General features: G+C 37.7%; 1 protein-coding gene across 1 annotated transcript; it reads right to left on the reverse strand.

Annotated features, from left to right (window-relative positions):
- Positions 1–18829: 18829 nt before the first annotated feature.
- On the reverse strand, positions 18830–19039 carry MYCTH_2059724 (uncharacterized protein; the record flags this gene model as incomplete). Its single annotated transcript, XM_003661028.1, has 1 exon — positions 18830–19039. A coding segment is annotated over one exon (210 nt), but the record flags the coding sequence as incomplete, so codon positions are not given.
- Between the last annotated feature and the right edge of the window lie 349 nt (positions 19040–19388).

Below are 19388 nucleotides of genomic sequence, written 5' to 3' on the forward strand. Positions count from 1 at the left end.
AGAAGCCTTTAAGGCTACCCTCTACCCTATCTAGATATAGGTAGCTATAGGGCTATAATAGGGGGTAATAGGTAGCTATAGGGCTATAATAGGGGGTAATAGGCCGCTAAGGGGGCCTACCATCGGCTAAGGCAGTGCTATTATAAGCTTTATAAGAGGTTATAATATGGAATATAAGCCTATAGGAGGACCTTAAAGCCTAAACCCTAGCTAAAATAGTCTAAGTAGTTAATAAGGCTTCTAGCTACTAGGGAGCTATTATAGCTAGGAAGCTCCTAAGCAGAGATATAGTAATAGTCTTTAAGAATAAGGCTACTAAGGATTAGTATTTAGCTAATAAGCGATAGGTAGCTATAGCCTTTAGAGAGGAGGCTAGGGAGGTTAGTAGGGCCTATATAGTCCTAGCTAAAGGAATCTAGAGAAAGGAACTATAGGGGGTTAGTAAGTAAGACTTTAAGGGGGCTATAGGCCTTTAGTCGATCGAGACGGTCAAGTTCTAGCTACTAAAGAGCCTATAAAGGAAGTAGGCTATAGTACTCCTAGGACTATAGGACCTTAAAGAGGTCTAGAAAGCCTATAATAAGGGCGTAGTCTAGGATGCTTAGGTACTAGACTATAAGCCCTACTAGGATGCTCTAGAGCTAAGGTAGTGCTATAGGTATTAGAGCTTTAGCTATATCTAGTAGTACTACTAGTAGCTAGCCTATTATAGCCGTTATAGTATAAAGGCCTATAGGGAAAGGGGGAAGACTAAGGAGGCCTAGTACCTTACCTACTCTAACTAACTCCCTTATAGGTATATAGCCTATAGGGGCCTCTATATAGCCTAGTATAGGGGCTACCTAAAGAAAGTCAAAGCCTAGGAGAGGGCTAAAGAGGCTTACTAGTATAGACCCTAGACCTTCTAACTACTAGAGTAACTATATTAAAAGGTAGCCTTTAAGTTTAGTAGCTAGCTAAAAGATAATAACTATTATTAAACTAGGGCTAAATACCCCTATAGGAGGCTTACCCTAGCCTAATAAGTAGCTAGGAGTACTTTATTTAATACCTAATAGACTTATATCTCCTTTCTATAGCCTAGAGCCCCCTCTCTCTTATAACTAGCTAAGGGGGTAATAGCTATAGAGCCTATTATTACTATACTCTTATCTTCCGTTCCGGCTACCTCGAATATGAATTAAGATCCTTTAATAAAATACCTAAGGTAATAAATAGGCCCTTAAGGTCCTATTAAAGGAGGCTAAATATAACCTATTAGCTATCTAAGAACTATAGATTAACTAGTTTATAAGGTCGATATATTACCCTTAGGCTTTAAAATACTATCTAATCTATAAGCCTAAGGGCAAGGTAGCTATTCTAATGGCTAAACGGTTCCTAATTAGCTAATAGGACTATTTAGTAAAGGAGAACTAGTATAAGGTAACCTTTCTAGCCCTAGGAGAAAAGGGGTTTAAACTCTAGTTAGTCTATAATAATAAGGGTAAATAGGCCCTTTTATAGGACCTACAAGCCTTACCTTGGCTAACCTACCCCCTAGTTCTTATAGGTGACTTTAACCTCTACTACCTGGTCTAGGACCTATTTGACAGGCTTAGCCTAGGGGCTAAAGACCTTCTTAGCCTTATAGACTAATAGGACCTTAACCTATATATACCCTATAGCTAGGTTACTAGGGCCCTCTAAAGGGACTAATATAACTAGCCTTCTATAATAGATCTATTCTAGGCCTTGGCCAGACTAGAAGTAACCTATAGGGATATTATAAGATAAGGGAAGTCTAACTACTACCTATAGGCCCTATATATCTCCTTCTAAGGGACTAATAGACCTATACTAGCTAGCAAAGGGTAGGACTAGAATAGCCTAGATAGGGAGGTTACGTAAGCTAAAGCAGCCTACCTCTTACTCCGACTTAGTAGATAGGTATTAGCCCTGGCTAGGCCTATCTTCTAAGGCCTAGAGGAGCTTCTATAGGCCTTTGACAGGCTTATAGAGGCCCTTAAGGAGATAGCTTTGGTCTCGGCTCTAGTAAAGAAGGCTAGTATAGGTAGTAAACGAGCTTAATAGTAGATAAAGGAGGTTTAAGAGGCCTAAAAGAGGGCTAAGGAGGTAAAGAAAGCCTATTATGACGAACCTAACTCAGACTTCTTCTGAAAGGGTTCAGACGAAGGTAGGTTAAGCGGGACAAGCGTACAGGTCGTCTAAGGGATTTGGTGAAGCCAAAGGGTTTATAATAACACTAGAATTATCTCTCATAGTAGTCAACGGTACTTAGTATAAGTACTATGATTATGAGTTACTATCACTAGTAAACTCCCAGAGTCTACTATAACGAGTGACTATTTATATATATATATACTTTTGCCGATTGCTTATAGTCCCTTTCTATCCTGTCCTTAGATCGCCTTTAGTAGCTAGCTATCCTCTGCTATCTTTCCCTTTTTGGCAATCGTTCGCCTGTAGTAGCCTGTACTCCTTAGCAATCCTATATTAGCCTTGCTTCGTGCCCTTCTTGATTAGTGGCTTATTTAGCCTTCTATGCCCTACCAGGTCGCGGTATATAGTTGGCTCGTGATACGATGCCCCCTCTTTAGGGCTTTCGATCTGAAAGCTTCTTATAACTTGTTTTAAATACTACTAATACCCCCTTTTTCTAGTAGGTAACGTCCTTCTTCCGCTAACTTCCTTTTATTATAGCTGATTATATTCCTAGGAATCGTCGCAATCTTAAATGCGAACGATACACTATTACGATCAAGATTAAGCAAGAGGGTTATAAGGTTACTATACCTTGTAAGCGTTATTAGAATACAAAGCTATAAAAGCGTTATATAATGATAGAGGGTTTAAACAAGTGTCAAAACTATATTTATATAGGTAAGAAGTATAATAGTCCGAATATTATAGATGCCTATAGGTTCCTTGTTATTTTTTTTCATAGTCCTAGGTTACTAACTATCTTAGTCCTTTCGAATTTATTAGAGTAGGAGAAGGTTTCAAGAGAGATTACTAAGATCGAGGCGCTACTTACTTAGACACTAAGCCGTTTAAGTCAATTACGTCGTTTATAGCAATCTCTATACGATCGTAGTACCAAAGTTTTTCGTCGTAGCGTAGCTTATCTAGAGGAGGAGGAAGAACTAGATACTCTTCTGCCAATATCGGAGACGTAGACCCTTGTCACGGAAATATACATGCAGGACGCCGCCTGAGCCGCCTTCCCCGACAAGCCAATGGGATAACAGGCACGAACAGACTAATTAGGAAAGGATCACACTTGGCAAAGTGATCTATACACTATAGGATCACTATTATAGCCGTAATCCAGACAACAAAGGATCACTAGATAAAGAGTAATCCTAGGATTATATATATATATAGATAGTCACTCATTATAGTAGACTCTAGGAGTTCACTAGTAGTAATAATCACAATTACAGTACTTATACTAAGTATTACTAATTACTATAAGAGATAACTCTAAGTATTATTATAAACCCTTTAGCTTTACCAAATCCCTTAGACGACCTGCCTACCTGTCCTGCTTAATCTACCTTCGTCTGAACCCTTTTAGAAGAAGTCTAAGCTAGGTTCGTTATACGTTATTACTACTCCCTTTGTTCTATTATAGTTTAGAACGGAGGTAACCTTGACCTTGACATTGATATGGCTACCAACGTTACGGCCAAATAGCTACTCGCCTAGCTTGGTCAATTCTAGCAGCGGATCTAGGAGTTAGACTAGAGAGATAAGGTTACTTAAGCCCAAATTAAGGAACTCGAAAACGGCGAAAAGTACTTGTAGAAACTGGTTAACGAGGCCTACACCAAAATCGAAGCGCTCGAGACTACCAAAGCGAGCTGTATCAAGATCGAACTACCTAGCAAATACAGAGGAACTAAGGAGGATCTTGTAAGATTCCTAATAAACCTCTGATCCTACTTCTAGCTTAATAACGATAAGTTTCTAGATGACAAAGCTAAAGTTCTTTACGTAGCTACGAGACTAGAGGGTAAGGTACTTAGATAGTTCGAGCTTACGTAGAACGACTATCTTACTAAGGAAGATAAAGACGACCGAGACGCGTTTATGTAGGTAGTCTTCCGATCTTATGACCGTTTCGAAGAAGAGCTTTAGAAGGTTTTTAGCGACAAAGACAAGAAGATTTATATATAAGAAAGACTTGCTAATCTCTAATAGAACAAGTTAGTAGCTTCCTATACTATATAGTTTAGATAGGATATATTTAAGTCTTAGCTTAACGATAAGGCATTAATATAACTATTCTATAATAGCTTAAAGGAAAAGGTTAAAGATAAGCTATATAAGTACGATCGGCCTAAGACCCTAGACAAATATATTATATAAGCCATTAGAATCGATAATTAACTCTATATATGAGAGTAGTAGAAATGAGAACGAATGAACGGAACCGTAGTTAAGGCTAACGACAAGAAAAAGCAAGTATATATTAGTACCTTATATAGGACGCACCCCGGAGCTATAGATATAGATGTAACGTAGAAGTAGGACCGGAAGAAGACGACCAAAGACAAGTCTAATGCTACCTACTATAACTATAGAAAGAAAGGACACTATAAGCGAGAATGCTAGAGCCTAAAGAAAGACTAGAAACTAGTCCCTAGAAAGGAAATTATAGCTATTAACGAAACCGCTAAGGATATTATCGAAGTAGCGGCTACAAGCTACAAAGACAGGGATAGCGATACGGATAGTCTTAGATACGATAGCGATAGTAAAGACGAATAAGCATCGTACTCTGAACTGGTTACTATAGATCTAGAAATAGGTCTTGCTAAATAGGATATGGTAGGAGAGTATATACTACTAATTTCGATTCTCCTAGCCTTAAGGTAATAGGGTTTTATAGTTACCTAGAGGTAAGATAGATTATAGATAACCGATACCTAAGGAATTAAAAGACCTAGACCTAATGTTTTATTCCTCTAGGAATAAATCGAATAGTACTATAATAAAGTTTTCCGGCTTAACACAGAACTATACGAACGGGATAAACGCTTGATTTGACTTACCTAGTAGAGCGATAGAATGAGGGATGAGATAAGGAAACTCTAACGTATCGTAGAAACTATTAAAGGGGAATAGCCTATGACGTACAATAGGCCCGACAGCTATACCGAGTATTTTAACGATTAGCAACTTAGCTACGACATACGGAACCCCGAGTACCAGTTTATACGCGCGAACCGCGGAAAAGATAAGCGTACGTGGGAAAGCTATTAGAAGAAACACTCCTACCTTAGCATTAGAGTACCTACGGCCTATATATAGTAGGAAGGATTTGGAAAAGAGTTCTAATACCTCCTAGGCAACGCTACACGACTACACCCGTAATACGAGGCATATATACAAGTGCCCTAGTTCTAGTATATATTATACAAATGCTAATACTACTTTTGCGACAAATTCGAAAACAATCACTAGCCAACCTAATAAGGAAATGAGGATAGAAGCCTCCGCCCTATAGAATAAGTCTATAATATAGGAAACAGAGCAGCCAAATTGCTCTAGAAAATCGAAGCCTACGATCTAGAAGGTATCACGGTAGTACTAAAACGAGCCTGGCCTAGGCACTATAGAACAGGACGAGACATATAGGACTTGTACCGGAGTAATGACTGCCTCTACTACACAGACGAAAAGAAATCGCGGATCTAGGAGCTTTAGATGAAGCTATGGCACGTATAACAAAAAGTAGAACAGACCTAATAGTAGAAAGCTATAAGCACTTAATAGCTTATAGAAATGAGCACGATCGACGAAGCTACTATTAGCCAAATAACCAAAGAGGTTAGCACTGACCTAGGAAACGGGTTAGGGCCCTTCGAGGGGCCTAGAAACCATTAACGCCTACGTAGCAGCGGGTGGTAGCGTAGTATAGGAGGAACTGGCATAAGAGACTACTATATCGAGACCTCCCGGTAGAAACATAGGAAATCGCTATAATCTTTAGACGACGGCGGTAAGATAAGCGATTATAGATAATAGCATAATAGAAATAGCACGAAATACTTATACTAGTAGATAGTAGAGCAGAGATAAACCTAATTTTGCCAATGCTTATAAATTAGCTATAGATACCCTAGAGAATAAAGTAGAAATATAGTATAGTCAAAGGACTATTTCTAATATAATAGATATATAGGGAGACTAAACTAATCGATATTACTATAGTAGGGAAGACTATAGCAGTTATATTTAGTATTATAGATATAGGTAATAATAAAGATATAATACTAAGGTTACCATAGTATGATGATTATAACCCGGACATTAGCTAGAAGAATAATAGCTACCTACGACCCTAAATAGAGTCGTATTTGACTAGTAAGATAGGAAGTATATAAGGATCGTAAGCAGACAATGCTTAAGGAAAGGCATATCCTATGGATCTACCGCAAGAGACGGATAATAGCAGGCAGACCACTATAGACTCTAGAAGAAGTGGCATAACGACACCGACATTACGATAGGAGGAACAAGCTAAACTGCCGATAGCTGTTCTCTCTATTGACGAATGCGGAGCACTATAATTAGAGTAGTAGGTCGAGATAGGAGAAATCGCTAGCATCGCTATAGACGGAACCAAGTTTGTATACTATTAGAAAACCAAGAGACAAGACAAGACTAGGGAAGTACTAAAGGAATACAAAGGATACCTAGCATTTAAACCGAAGTATCTAGAAGGATTACTAGAATATAGCCTATAGGATTACAAGATTAAGCTTAAAGAAGGAGCATAATTAAAGTTCTTTAAGATTTACTATATAAGTGTGACAAACCTAGCTCAGACTTCTTCTAAAAGGGTTTAGACGAAGGTAGATTGAGCAGGATAGGCAGGCAGGTCGTCTAAGGGATTCGGTGAAGCCAAAGGGTTTACAACAACACTTAGAGTTATCTCTTACAGTAATTAGCAATACTTAGTATAAGTACTGTGATTGTAATTGTTACTACTGGTAAACTCCTAGAGTTCGCCAGAGTCTGGTGGAACGAGTGACTATATACAATTCCCTGTCCTTCCTCCTTAAGTCTTGATCGTGCGATCGCTGCTACGGTCTTACGATCGTTACCTAAGTGCTTATCTTGATCGAAGTGCGATCACTGTGATTACTTCCTGATTAGTCCTTAGGTCTTGTAGTTCTTGATTAGTCCTATATACCTTGCCGGGTCGCCTTATATAGCCAAATTATGACACGATGCCCCTCCTTTAGGTCTTTTATCTTTAAAAGACTCTAGTCCGTTTTAAATAGCGCTAATATCCCCTGTCTATATATAATTGCGTTTCCTAGTTTCTTCCTTCCTTTGTCTTCCTATGATGTTATCGAGATAGCTGATTATATAAGAAAGAAGTCGAAATCTAAACCTGCTATATCGACTCTTTATGCTAATTACCTTCTTACAGCGATTCTTTCTTTAGATAGCCTTTTAACGATATATCCTTGTTCGCCGTGTAAGTCTAAAGGCCTTAGTTTATATGAGGTCTTAAAAGCCGACTCTTCTTAATATGTAGAGTACGTCTATAACAAACGCTCAAATTATAACGTTCTTGGCGTTTCCCTTGCTTAGCTTCGTTCTATTGTAGCTTAGCATTAGAAACTTAAGGATAAACTTATAGCTGCTAAGGAGCGAGTCCTTTGTCTTCGGAAACAAAAGTAGATATAGTTTGAGAAGATGATGAGGGCTATTGCTTAGGGTATTGATAGTGTGGAGGAGTTGGAACGAGTGGAGCGTGAGGAGGCTGAGGCGGCGGCGGCAGCAGAAACTTCTAGGGTTACTACGTCTTCTTCGACCCTATCTTATTTGTCTGCCGATTTCGGGTAGCTTTAGGATACTATATATCCTAAAGTTCCTTTAGATCTATCCTTACTAGCCGATTTCGGGTTGGTTTCTAGTCTATCGCTTTTAGTTAATTAGGGTTCCTCTAGTAGAACTGCTGAAGTTTCTTAGGGTAATTTAGATTCTTAATAGGTTCCTATAAGTTATCTTCTAGTCTAAAATCAAGCTATTTAACTAGATATTATAGTTCTCTATTGATGACTCGTAAATTTAAGATTTCTTTAATGTCCTATTCTTCCTCTTTGTCTTCTACTTCGATATTTATAATGACTTTGGCGTTCTTTGGTGCTAGCTCTAAGAGTAAAATATGAAAAACGTCTGTCTATAGTCGTATAGATGATGGTAACGATAGTTGATAGTTAGATGTCGAGATTTGCTCTTTAATAACAAATAGTCTTAATTTTTTGAAGTCTAGCTTCTTGCTTAGTCGTTTGGTTTATAGGTATTATAAGATTAGGTAAACTTTGTCTCCCCTCTTTAGGCAAGGTCCCTTAAGCCTATGTTTATTATAGTAGTTCTTTATCCTTGTTTTAACAAACTCGAGTTCCTTTTTAAGCTTTTTATATAGTATATATATTTGTTCTACTTTGACTGCTGCTCTCGGCACTATGATCTCTGGTCCTTGTCTAAGGTCTGCTTTATATCCGTAGTTCGTAAAGAATGGTATAACCTTGGTCGTTTCCGTTGGCATCATATTATAAGCGAGCTATACTATTAGCAATAGTATGACCTAGTTATCTTATTAGTAGTTGACGTAAGAACGGAGATACTATTTGACGATTTGGTTTAGTTACTTTGTTTATCTATCGGTCTATAGGTAATATACCGTTGACAGTTTGCTATTAACGCCTAATCGTTATATTAACGCTTGCTAGAATTTCGATGCGAATTTGGTGTCTCTGTCGGTAATCTATTCTCGCGGCCAAGCGTACACTGATGTAACTTGCCGATAGATTACATCTACTAACTGTTCTGCTGTCTAGGACTCCTTGTAGGGAAAGAAGTATGCCTATTTAGTTAGGCGATCTACTATAGTGAGGATGCTGTTATAGACTACTCCTGTGGCTATGTGCTTAGATTCTAGCAGCTTTGTAATAAAGTCTATCGTGACCGAACTCTATGGTTTGTCAGGTATTGGCAGTGGCTAAAGTAGCCTATACGGCTTGTATCGTGCCGTTTTGCTTCGGTTATAGATGTTATAGCTTCGTACGACTTCCTTAACTTGTACCATTAACTGTGGAAAGTCGTAGTATTTCTTAACTTGTACGATAGTTTTTATGACTCCTTTATATCCTCCAAGTTTCGACTCGTAGAGTTCTCGAATCATTTGTAGCTATTAATCCCTATTATAGATGTATACTTTGCCTCGGTACTAGAGTTTCCTATCTCTTTCTTCTACTTCGTTAGGTACTAGTAGTCCGGGTGCTACTTGATACTATACCTTGTTAATCCTTTCTTCTTAAAAGATTACGTAACATTCTAGGAATGAGTTAAGTAGATCATCTTCTACGGGTATCTACGTTTCGTAATGTAATGTCCCGTCTATTTGTTCCTTAAATAACGGTGGCGTTGTTTCTGTTTGTCCTTCTATATAACCTATTTATTAGCTTAAGATGTCTGCTTGTACATTTTCCTTGCCTTTCTTATAGTAGATCTTAAAGTTAAATTCTATAAGGAATTCTGCCTATCGTATTTGTCGTCCGTTAAGCTCCTTTATCATTATAAAGTATCGTAGGTTCTTATGATCTATATATACTTGTACTAGTTCGATCGTGCCACTAAGGTATAGTCGCTATTCCTTAAAAGCTTTAACAATCATAAGTAGTTCCTTGTTATAGATTGGATAATTGAGACGTGGTCTGTCGAGCTTCTTTAAAAAGAAGGCTATAGGATGTAGCTTTCCTTGTCTGTCTCGTTATCCTAATTGTCCTCCGATAGCGTAGTCTGAAGCGTCTGTTTCTACCTCAAATGGCCTCTTAGGGTCCGGTAGTACTAGTATTAGGTCTTTAGTAATGGCGTCGCGGATCTATATAAATGCTTGCTTATATTGTCCTTCCTATTAGAATTTAGTATTCTTCTTAGTAAGTTTATATAAAGGTCGTATAATCGCTCTAAAGTTCCTAATAAACATTCGGTAGAAGTTTGTAAATCCGATGAAGCTTTGTACTTCTGTAACTATTGTTAGTCGTGGCCAATTCTTAATAGCTTTAACCTTTAAAGGTTCTATCTAGATTTATCCTAGGGATATTTCGTACCCTAAAAATACCGTTTTCCGAACGTAGAATTTGCTCTTTTCCTTGTTAACTGATAGCTTATACATATATAGCGTGTCTAGCACTACTCTTATATACTTCCGGTGTTCGTCCATCGTCTTAGAGAAGATAAGTATATCGTCGAGATAATATATCGTAAATTTGTCGAGAAAGGGTTAGATAGCTTGATCAATTAGGGCTTAGAATGTTGCCGGCACGTTTGTAAGTCCGAATGGCATGACAAGGTACTTATAGTGGCTATAGGATATCCTAAAGGCCGTTTTCTACTCGTCGCCTTCTTTGATCCATATATGGTTATAGGCCGATGGCAAGTCAAGACGTGTAAAATATTAAGCTCCTACTAACTAATCTCGGAGCTATGAGATTAGTAGTAATAGGTATCGGTTTTTTATAGTCTGTTTGTTAAGTTGCCGATAATCAATATATAATTGTAGCTTTCTATCTTTCTTTGGCATAAATAGGATTAGGTAGCCTGCTAGTAATGTCAACGGGCGGATATATCCTCTTCGAAGGTTCTCCTCTAAATATCGCTTAAGTTCTTCGTTCTATGTCTAGCTTATATAGTAAATCTTAAAGAACTTTAGTCGTATTCCTTCCTTAAGCTTGATCTTGTAATCCTATAGGCCGTGTTCTGGTAGCCCTTCTAGATGTTTCGGTTCAAATGCTAGGTGTCCTTTATATTCCTTCGGTACTTCCCTAGTCTTGTCTCGTCTCTCGGTTTTCTAATAATATATAAACTTGGTTCTATCTATAGTAATGCTGGCGATTTCTCCTGTCTTGACCTACTACTCTAGTTATAGTACTTTACACTTATTAACGGAGAGAATAGCTATTGACGGTTTAGCTTGTTCCTCCTATTATAGTGTCGGTATCGTTTTGCCGCTTCTTCTAGAGTCTATAGTAGTCTGTCTACCATTGCTTATCTCTTGCGGTAGATCTGTAGGATATGCCTTTCCTTGAGTATCGTCCTCTTGCGATCCTTACGCGCTCCCTATCTTGCTAGTTAAATACGATTCTATTTAGGGTTATAGGTAGCTACCATTCTTCTAGCTAATGTCCGGGTCGTAATCTTTATGCTATAGTAACCCTAGTATTATATCTTTGTCGTTGCCTATGTCTACGATACTAAATATAACTGTTATAGTCTTTCCTACTATAGTAATGTTAATTAGTTCGGTCTCCCTATATACCTATTATATCAGAAATAGTCCTTTGACTATGCTATACTTCCGCTTTATTCTCTAAGGTATCTATAGCTAATTTACAAGCGTTAGCGAAATTAGGTTTATCTCTGCTCTACTATCTACTAGTACAAGCATTTCGTGCTATTTCTATTATGCTGTTATCTACAGTCGCTTATCTTACCGCTATCGTCTAAAGATTGTGGCGATTTCCTATGTTTCTGCTAGGAGGTCTCGATATAGTGGTCTCTTATAGTAGTTCCTCCTATACTATGCTACCACTTGTCGCTATATGGTTGTTAATGGTTTCCGGGCCCCTCGAAGGGCCCTGACCTGTTTCCTAGGTCAGTGCTAACCTCTTTAGTCGTTTAGCTAATAGTAGCTTTGTCTATTATGCTCATTTCCATAAGCTATTAGGTGCTTGTAGCTTCCTACTATTAGGTCTGTTTTGCTTTCCGTCATATATACTATAGCTTTATCTAAAGCTCCCGAATTCGCAACTTTTTTTCATCCGTGTAGTAGAGGTAATCGTTATTCTAGTATAAGTCCTATATGTCTTGTCCTGTTCTATAGTACCTAGGCCAGGCCCGTTTTAGAACTATCGTGATGCCTTCTAGACTCTAGTCTTTAATCTTCTAGAGCAATTCGGCCGCTCTGTTTCCTATATCGTAGACCTACTCTACTAGGTATAAGCTTCCGTCCTCATTTCCTTGTTAGGTCGGCTAGTAGTTGTTCTCGAATTTGTCGTAGAAGTAATATTAGCATTTATATACTATATATTAGAACCAAGGCACTTGCATATATACCTCATGTCAAGGGTACAATCGTATAGCGTTACCTAGGAGGTATTAGAATTCTCTCCCGAATCCTTCCTACTATATATAGACTGTAGATACTCTAATGCTAAGGTAGGAGTATTTCTTCTAGTAGCTTTCCCACGTACGCTCGTCTTTTCCGCGGTTTGCGCGTATAAACTGATATTCTAGGTTCTATATATCGTTACTAAGTTACTGATCATCAAAGCACTCGGTGTAGCTGTCAGGTCTATCATATACTATAAGCTATTCTCCTTTGATAGTTTCTACGATATGTCGGAGTTCCCTTGTCTTGTCCTTTATCTTATCACTTTACTAGGCAAGTTAAGTCAAACGTTTATCCCGTTCGTATAATTCCGTATTAAGCCGGAAAACTTCATTACGGTACCCTTCGATTTGTTCCTAGAGGAATAGAACATTAGGTCCGGGTCTTTTAGTTCCTTGGGTGTCGGTCGTCTATGATCTATCCTGCCTCTATGTGATCGTGAAACCCCACTGTCTTAAGGCTAGGAGAGTCGAAATTGGTAGTACGTACTCTCCTGCCGTGTCCTATTTAGCAAGACCTGTCTCTAGGTTCATAGTGACTAGTTTGGAGTATAGTACTTGTCTATCTTCTCTATTACTATTATGTCTAAAACTATCTATATCGCTATCCTTGTCTTTGTAGCTTGTAGCTACTACTTTGGTAATGTTCTTAGTAGTTTCGTCAATGTCTGCGATTTCTTTTCTAGGGACTAGCTTCTACTCTTTCTTTAGGCTTTGGCATTCTTGCTTATAGTGCCCTTTCTTTCTGTAGTTATAGTAGGTAACATTGGACTTGTCTTTGGTTATCTTCTTCTAGTCCTACTTCTATGCTATGTCTATATCTATAGCTCTAGGGTATGTCCTATACGAAGTACTGACATACGTTCGCTTTTTCTTATTATTAGCCTTAACTATAGTTCTATTTGTTTGACCTTGTTTTTACTACTCTTATATATAGAGCTAATCATTAATTCTAATAGCCTATATAATATATTTATCTAAAGTCTTAGGCCGATCATACTTATATAGCTTATCTTTGACCTTTTCCTTTAGGCCGTTATAGAATAATTATATTAATACCTTGTCATTAAGTTAGGACTTGAATATGTCCTATCCAAACTATACGGTATAAGAGGCTACTAACTTGGTCTATCGGAGATTAGCAAGTCTTTCTTATATATGAATTTTCTCGTCTTTGTCGCTAAAAACCTTCTGAAGCTCTTCTTCGAAGCAGTCATAAGATCAGAAGACTGCCTATATAAACACGTCTTAGTCGTCTTTATCTTCCTTAGTAAGATAGTCATTCTATATAGGCTTAAACCATCTAAGTGCCTTGCCCTCTAGTCTCGTAGCTATATAAAGGACTTTAGCTTTTTCGTCTAGAAACTTGTCATTATTAAGCCAAAAGTAAGATCGGAGGTTAGTTAGAAATCCTATAAGATCTTCCTTAGTTCCTCTATATTTACTAGGTAATTCGATCTTAATATAGCTTACTTTAACAGTTTTAAGTGTCTCGATTTTAGCGTAGGCCTCGTTAATTAATTTCTACAAGTACTTTTCGCCGTTCTCGAGTTCCTTGATTCGAGCTTAAGCAGCCTTGTCTCTCTAGTCTAACTCCTAGATCTGCTACTAGAGTTAACTAAGCTAGGTAAGCAGTTATTTGGCCGTGACGTCGGTAGCTATGTCGGTATCAAGGTCGAAGTTACCTCCGTTCTAAACCATGATAGAACAAAGGGAGTAGTAACAACGTATAACGAACCTAGCTTAGACTTCTTCTAAAAGGGTTCAGACAAAGGTAGATTGAGTAGGACAGGTAGGCAGGTCGTCTAAGGGATTTGGTAAAGCTAAAGGGTTTATAATAACATTTAGAGTTATCTTTTATAGTAATTAGTAATGCTTGGTATGAGTACTGTGATTGTGATTGTTACTACTGGTGAACTCCTAGAGTTTGCTAGAGTCCGGTGGAACGAGTGACTATATATAATTCCCTGTCCTTCCTTTTTGAGTCTTGATCGTGCGATCGCTGCTATGGTCCTGCGATCGTTACCTAAGTGCTTATCTTGATCGAAGTGCGATTACTACGATCACTTCCTGATTAGTCTTTAGGTCTTGTGGTTCCTGATTGGTCCTATGTGCCTTGCTGGGTCGCCTTATATAGCTAAATTGTGACAATGAGCTAGATATAAAATAAAGAACTTAAGCGATATTTAGAGAACCTTTGAAGAGGATATATTTGCCTATTAATATCGCTAGCAGGCTACCTAATCCTATTTATATCTAAGAAAGATAGAAAGCTATAGTTATATATTAAATATTGGTAACTTAACGAATAGATTGTAAAAAACCGATACCTATTATCGCTAATCTTACGGCTCTAAGATTAGTTAGTAAGAGCCTAATATTTCACATATCTTGACTTGCCATCGGCCTATAACTATATATAGATCAAAGAAGGCGATAAGTAGAAAATGGCCTTTAGGATACCCTATAGCTATTACAAGTACCTTGTTATACTATTTAGACTTATAAACGTGCTAGTAACGTTCTAAGCCCTGATTAATCAAGCTATCTAATTCTTTCTTGACAAATTTATAGTATATTATCTTAATAATATACTTATCTTCTCTAAAACGATAGACGAACATTAGAAGCATATAAAAGTAGTGCTAGATACGTTACACACGTATAAGCTATCAGTTAACAAGGAAAAGAGCAAATTCTACGTTAGGAAAACGGTATTTTTAGGATATAAAATATCCCTAGGACAAATCCAGATAGAACCCTCAAAGGTTAAAGCCATTAAGGATTGGCTACGATTAACGTCAGTCACGGAAGTACGAAGTTTCATCAGGTTTACAAACTTCTACCGGATGTTCATTAGGAACTTTAGAGCGATCGTACGACCTTTATATAAACTTACTAAGAAGAACGCTAAATTCCAATGGGAAGAGCAATACAAGCAAGCATTTACGTAGATCCGCGACGCCATTACTAAAGATCTAGTACTAGTGCTACCAAACCCTAAGAAGCCATTTGAGGTAGAAACGGACGCTTCAGACTATGCCATCGGAGGACAATTAGGATAACGAGACGAACAAGGGAAGCTATATCCTATAGCCTTCTTTTCAAAGAAGCTTAATAGACTATATCTTAATTATCCGATCTACGATAAGGAACTACTTGCGATTGTCGAAGCTTTTAAGGAATGGTAACTATACCTTAGTAGTATAATTAAACTAATATAAGTATATATAGATTATAAGAATTTACAATACTTTATAATAACAAAGGAGCTTAATAGATAACAAATACGATAGGTAGAATTCCTTACGGAATTTAATTTTAAGATCTGCTATAAGAAGGGTAAAGAGAATTATAACGAACCTAACTTAGACTTCTTCTAAAAGGGTCCAGACAGAGGTAGGTGAAGTGGGACAAGTAGGCAGGTCGTCTAAGGGATTCGGTAAAGCCAAAGGGTTTATAATAACACTTAGAGTTATCTCTTATAGTAATTAGCGATGCTTGGTATAAGTACTATGATTGTAATTATTACTACTAGTGAACTCCCAGAGTCTACTATAATAAGTGACTATTTACATGTATATATACTCCTAGGATCACTAGCAGTCGTGGTAATCATTTATACTAGCTTACCTAGCTTATATCGTGAGCCGGTGATCCTCTATTAGGATTACTTCTTGCCAAGCGTGATCCCGTCCTAATTGGTCTATCATTCCTTCGGCTTGATTAGCCTATTTGTGCTAATAGCTTAGATGGCATCTGTATATATATTTCTATAATATAATGCCCTCCTTCTAAGGCTTTCGACCTAAAAGCCCTCTTTTAGGCCGTTTTAAATAGCGCTAATATCCTTTCTATATATACCTCGTAATTTTTCCCTTTTCCCGTACTACTAGCAACTAACAAGATAGTAGATCGTATTTCTAAGCGCCGATCCTCGAAATCCTAACAGCGCGCCACGCTTGCTTCTTTTATTGATTCTTCTGGCGTAGACGTCATACCGTGTTCGTGGTACTTTAAGCGGAACTTAGCTTGTCGTATAGCATTAGGCTCTTTTTGCTATAGTGAGTGCGTACGTCAGGGTCGTTCTTACGATGGTTCTAATGTAGCGTCTACTTATTCATGACCTAGTTTATTGCCTTAATATTTATAGCTAATTCTTTATAGTAACGAAGATTATATCCGAACAAAAGCGTATAGAATAAGAAGAGGCCGATGCTAAAGAGGCCCTCTTTGTCCTTTAGACTTAACTTTAGACGGCTGTCGGTCGATTAGCTCGTCTTTATCACCAGAAACGTTTCTTAAAGGAGCAGGGTTCCAAGCTGTTTCGTCGAGGTATACAGTCTCTAGAGGAAATAGAGGCAGAAGAATAGAGGGTACGGGAGTCCGAAGCACGTGTTATTAGTGATGTACGGTCCTAAGGTGCTAACGTCCTGTTTGACTAGTCTTCTTTAGGCCTAGATTTGTCGGAGGCTGACTTGGCTATTTTGTCTAAGCCAGTGCCTATAGTTAATCTAGGTTCTGCCGGTGGAACTGTTCTAGTTTCTTAGGGTAGTTTAAGTTCTTGACTAGTTCCTATAAGTTGTCTTCTAGTCCGAAATCAAACTATTTGACTAAGTACTATAGTTCCCTATTAATAATATATAAATCTAGAATTTCTTTGACGTCCTATTCTTCCTCTTTATCCTTTACTTCGATGTATATAGCAACCTTAGCGTTCTTTGGTACTAGTTTGAGAAGTGAAATATGAAAAACATCCGTCTATAGTCGTATAGATGACGGTAATAATAGTTAGTAATTAGATGTCGAAATTCGTTCTTTAATAACGAAGGGTCTGACCTTCTTAAAGTCTAGCTTCGCGCTTGGTCGTTTAGTTCGTAAGTTCCGTACAATCAGGTAGACTTTATCTCCCCTCTCTAGGTAAGGTCCCTTGAGCCTATATTTGTCGTAGTAATTTTTTATTCTAGTTCTAATAAACTCGAGTTCTTTTTTAAGCTTTTTATATAGTACGTACATTTGTTCTGCTTTGACTGCTGCTCTCGGCACTATAATCTCTGGTCCTTACCTAAGGTCTGCTTTATATCCGTAGTTCGCGAAGAACGGTGTAACTTTGGTTATTTCTGTTAGTGTCGTATTATAAGCGAGTTATACTGTTAGTAATAGCATGACCTAGTTGTCTTGCTAGTAATTAACGTAAGAGCGGAGGTATTGCTTAACAACTTGGTTTAGTCGCTCCGTTTGTCCGTCGGTCTATAGGTAATACGCTATTAATTGCTTACTATTAACGCCTAATTGTCGTATTAACGCTTGCCAGAACTTCGACGCGAACTTAGTGTCTCTGTCGGTGATCTATTCTTACGGCTAAGTATATACTGATGTAACTTGCCGATAGATTACGTCTACTAACTATTTAGCTGTCTAGGACTCCTTATAGGGAAAGAAGTATGCCTATTTAGTTAGGCGGTCTACTATAGTAAGAATACTATCGTAGATTACTCCTATGGCCGTGTCCTTAGATTCTGGCAGCTTCGTAATGAAGTCTATTATAATTAAACTCTATAGTTTGTTAGCTATTAGTAGTGGCTAAAGTAGCCTATACGGCTTGTATCATGCCGTTTTGCTTCAATTGCAGATATTATAGCTCTATATAACTTCCTTAACTTATACCGTTAACTATAGAAAGTCGTAGTGTTTCTTGACTTGTGCGATAGTCTTCGTAACTCCTTTATATCCTCTGAGTTTCGACTTGTAGAGTTCTCAAATCATTCGTAGCTATTAATCCCCGTTATAAATATATACCTTGCCTCGGTACTAGAGTTTCCCGTCTTTTTCTTCTACTCCGTCGGGTACTACTAGTCCGGGTGCTGCTTGATACTATGCCTTATTAATCCTTTCCTCTCGAAAGATTACGTAGCATTCGAGGAACAAGTCAAGTAGATCATCTTCTACAGGTGTCTACATTTCGTAATGTAGCGTTCCGTCTGTTCGTTCCTTAAATAACAGTAGTATTATTCCCGTTCGTCCTTCCGTATGATCCGTTTGTTAGCTTAAAATGTCTGCTCGTACGTTTTCTTTGCCCTTCTTATAGCAGATCTCGAAGTTAAATTCTACGAGGAATTCTACCTATTGTATTTGTCGTCCGTTAAGTTCCTTTATTGTCGTAAAGTATCGTAAATTCTTATGATCTATATATACTTATATTGGTTTAATCGTACTACTAAGGTATAGTCGCTATTCCTTGAAAGCTTCGATAATTGCAAGTAGTTCTTTGTCGTAAATCGGATAATTAAGACGTGGTCCGTCGAGCTTCTTTGAAAAAAAAGGCTATAGGATATAGCTTCCCTTGTTTATCTCGTTATCCTAATTGTCCTCCGATAGTATAGTCTAAAGCGTCTGTTTCTACCTCGAATAGCTTCTTAGGGTCTAGTAGTACTAGTACTAGATCCTTAGTAATAGCGTCGCGGATCTGTATAAATGCTTGCTTATATCGCTCTTCCTATTGGAATTCGGCGTTCTTCTTAGTAAGTTCGTACAAAGGTTATACGATCACTCTAAAGTTCCTAATGAATATCTAGTAGAAGTTTATAAATCTGATAAAGCTTTGTACTTCTGTAACTAACGTCGGTTATAGCTAATTCTTAATAGCTTTAACCTTTAAAGGTTCTATCCGAATTTGTCCTAGGGATATTTTATATCTTAGAAATACCGTTTTCCTAATATAGAATTTGCTCTTTTCCTTATTAACTGATAGCTTATACGTATATAGCGTGTCTAATACTGCTTTTATATACTTTCGATGTTTGTCTATTATCTTAGAGAAGATAAGTATATTGTCGAGATAATATACTACAAATTTGTTAAGAAAGGGTTAGATAGCTTGATTAATCAGGGCTTAGAACGTTACTAGCACGTTTGTAAGTCTAAATGGCATAATAAGGTACTTATAGTAGCTATAGGGTATCCTAAAGGCCGTTTTCTACTCGTCGCCTTCTTTGATCCATATATAGTTATAGGCTGATAGCAAGTCAAGATACGTAAAATATTAGGCTCCTATTAACTGATCTCGGAGCTATAAGATTAGTAATAATAGATATCAATTTTTCACGGTCTATTCGTTAAGTTACCGATAGTCGACATATAACCGTAGCTTTCCATCTTTCTTAGGTATAAATAGGATTAGATAGCCTGCT

The sequence above is a fragment of the Thermothelomyces thermophilus genome, chromosome 2 (genome assembly GCF_000226095.1).
Source record: "Thermothelomyces thermophilus ATCC 42464 chromosome 2, complete sequence".
Lineage (NCBI taxonomy): Eukaryota > Fungi > Ascomycota > Sordariomycetes > Sordariales > Chaetomiaceae > Thermothelomyces > Thermothelomyces thermophilus.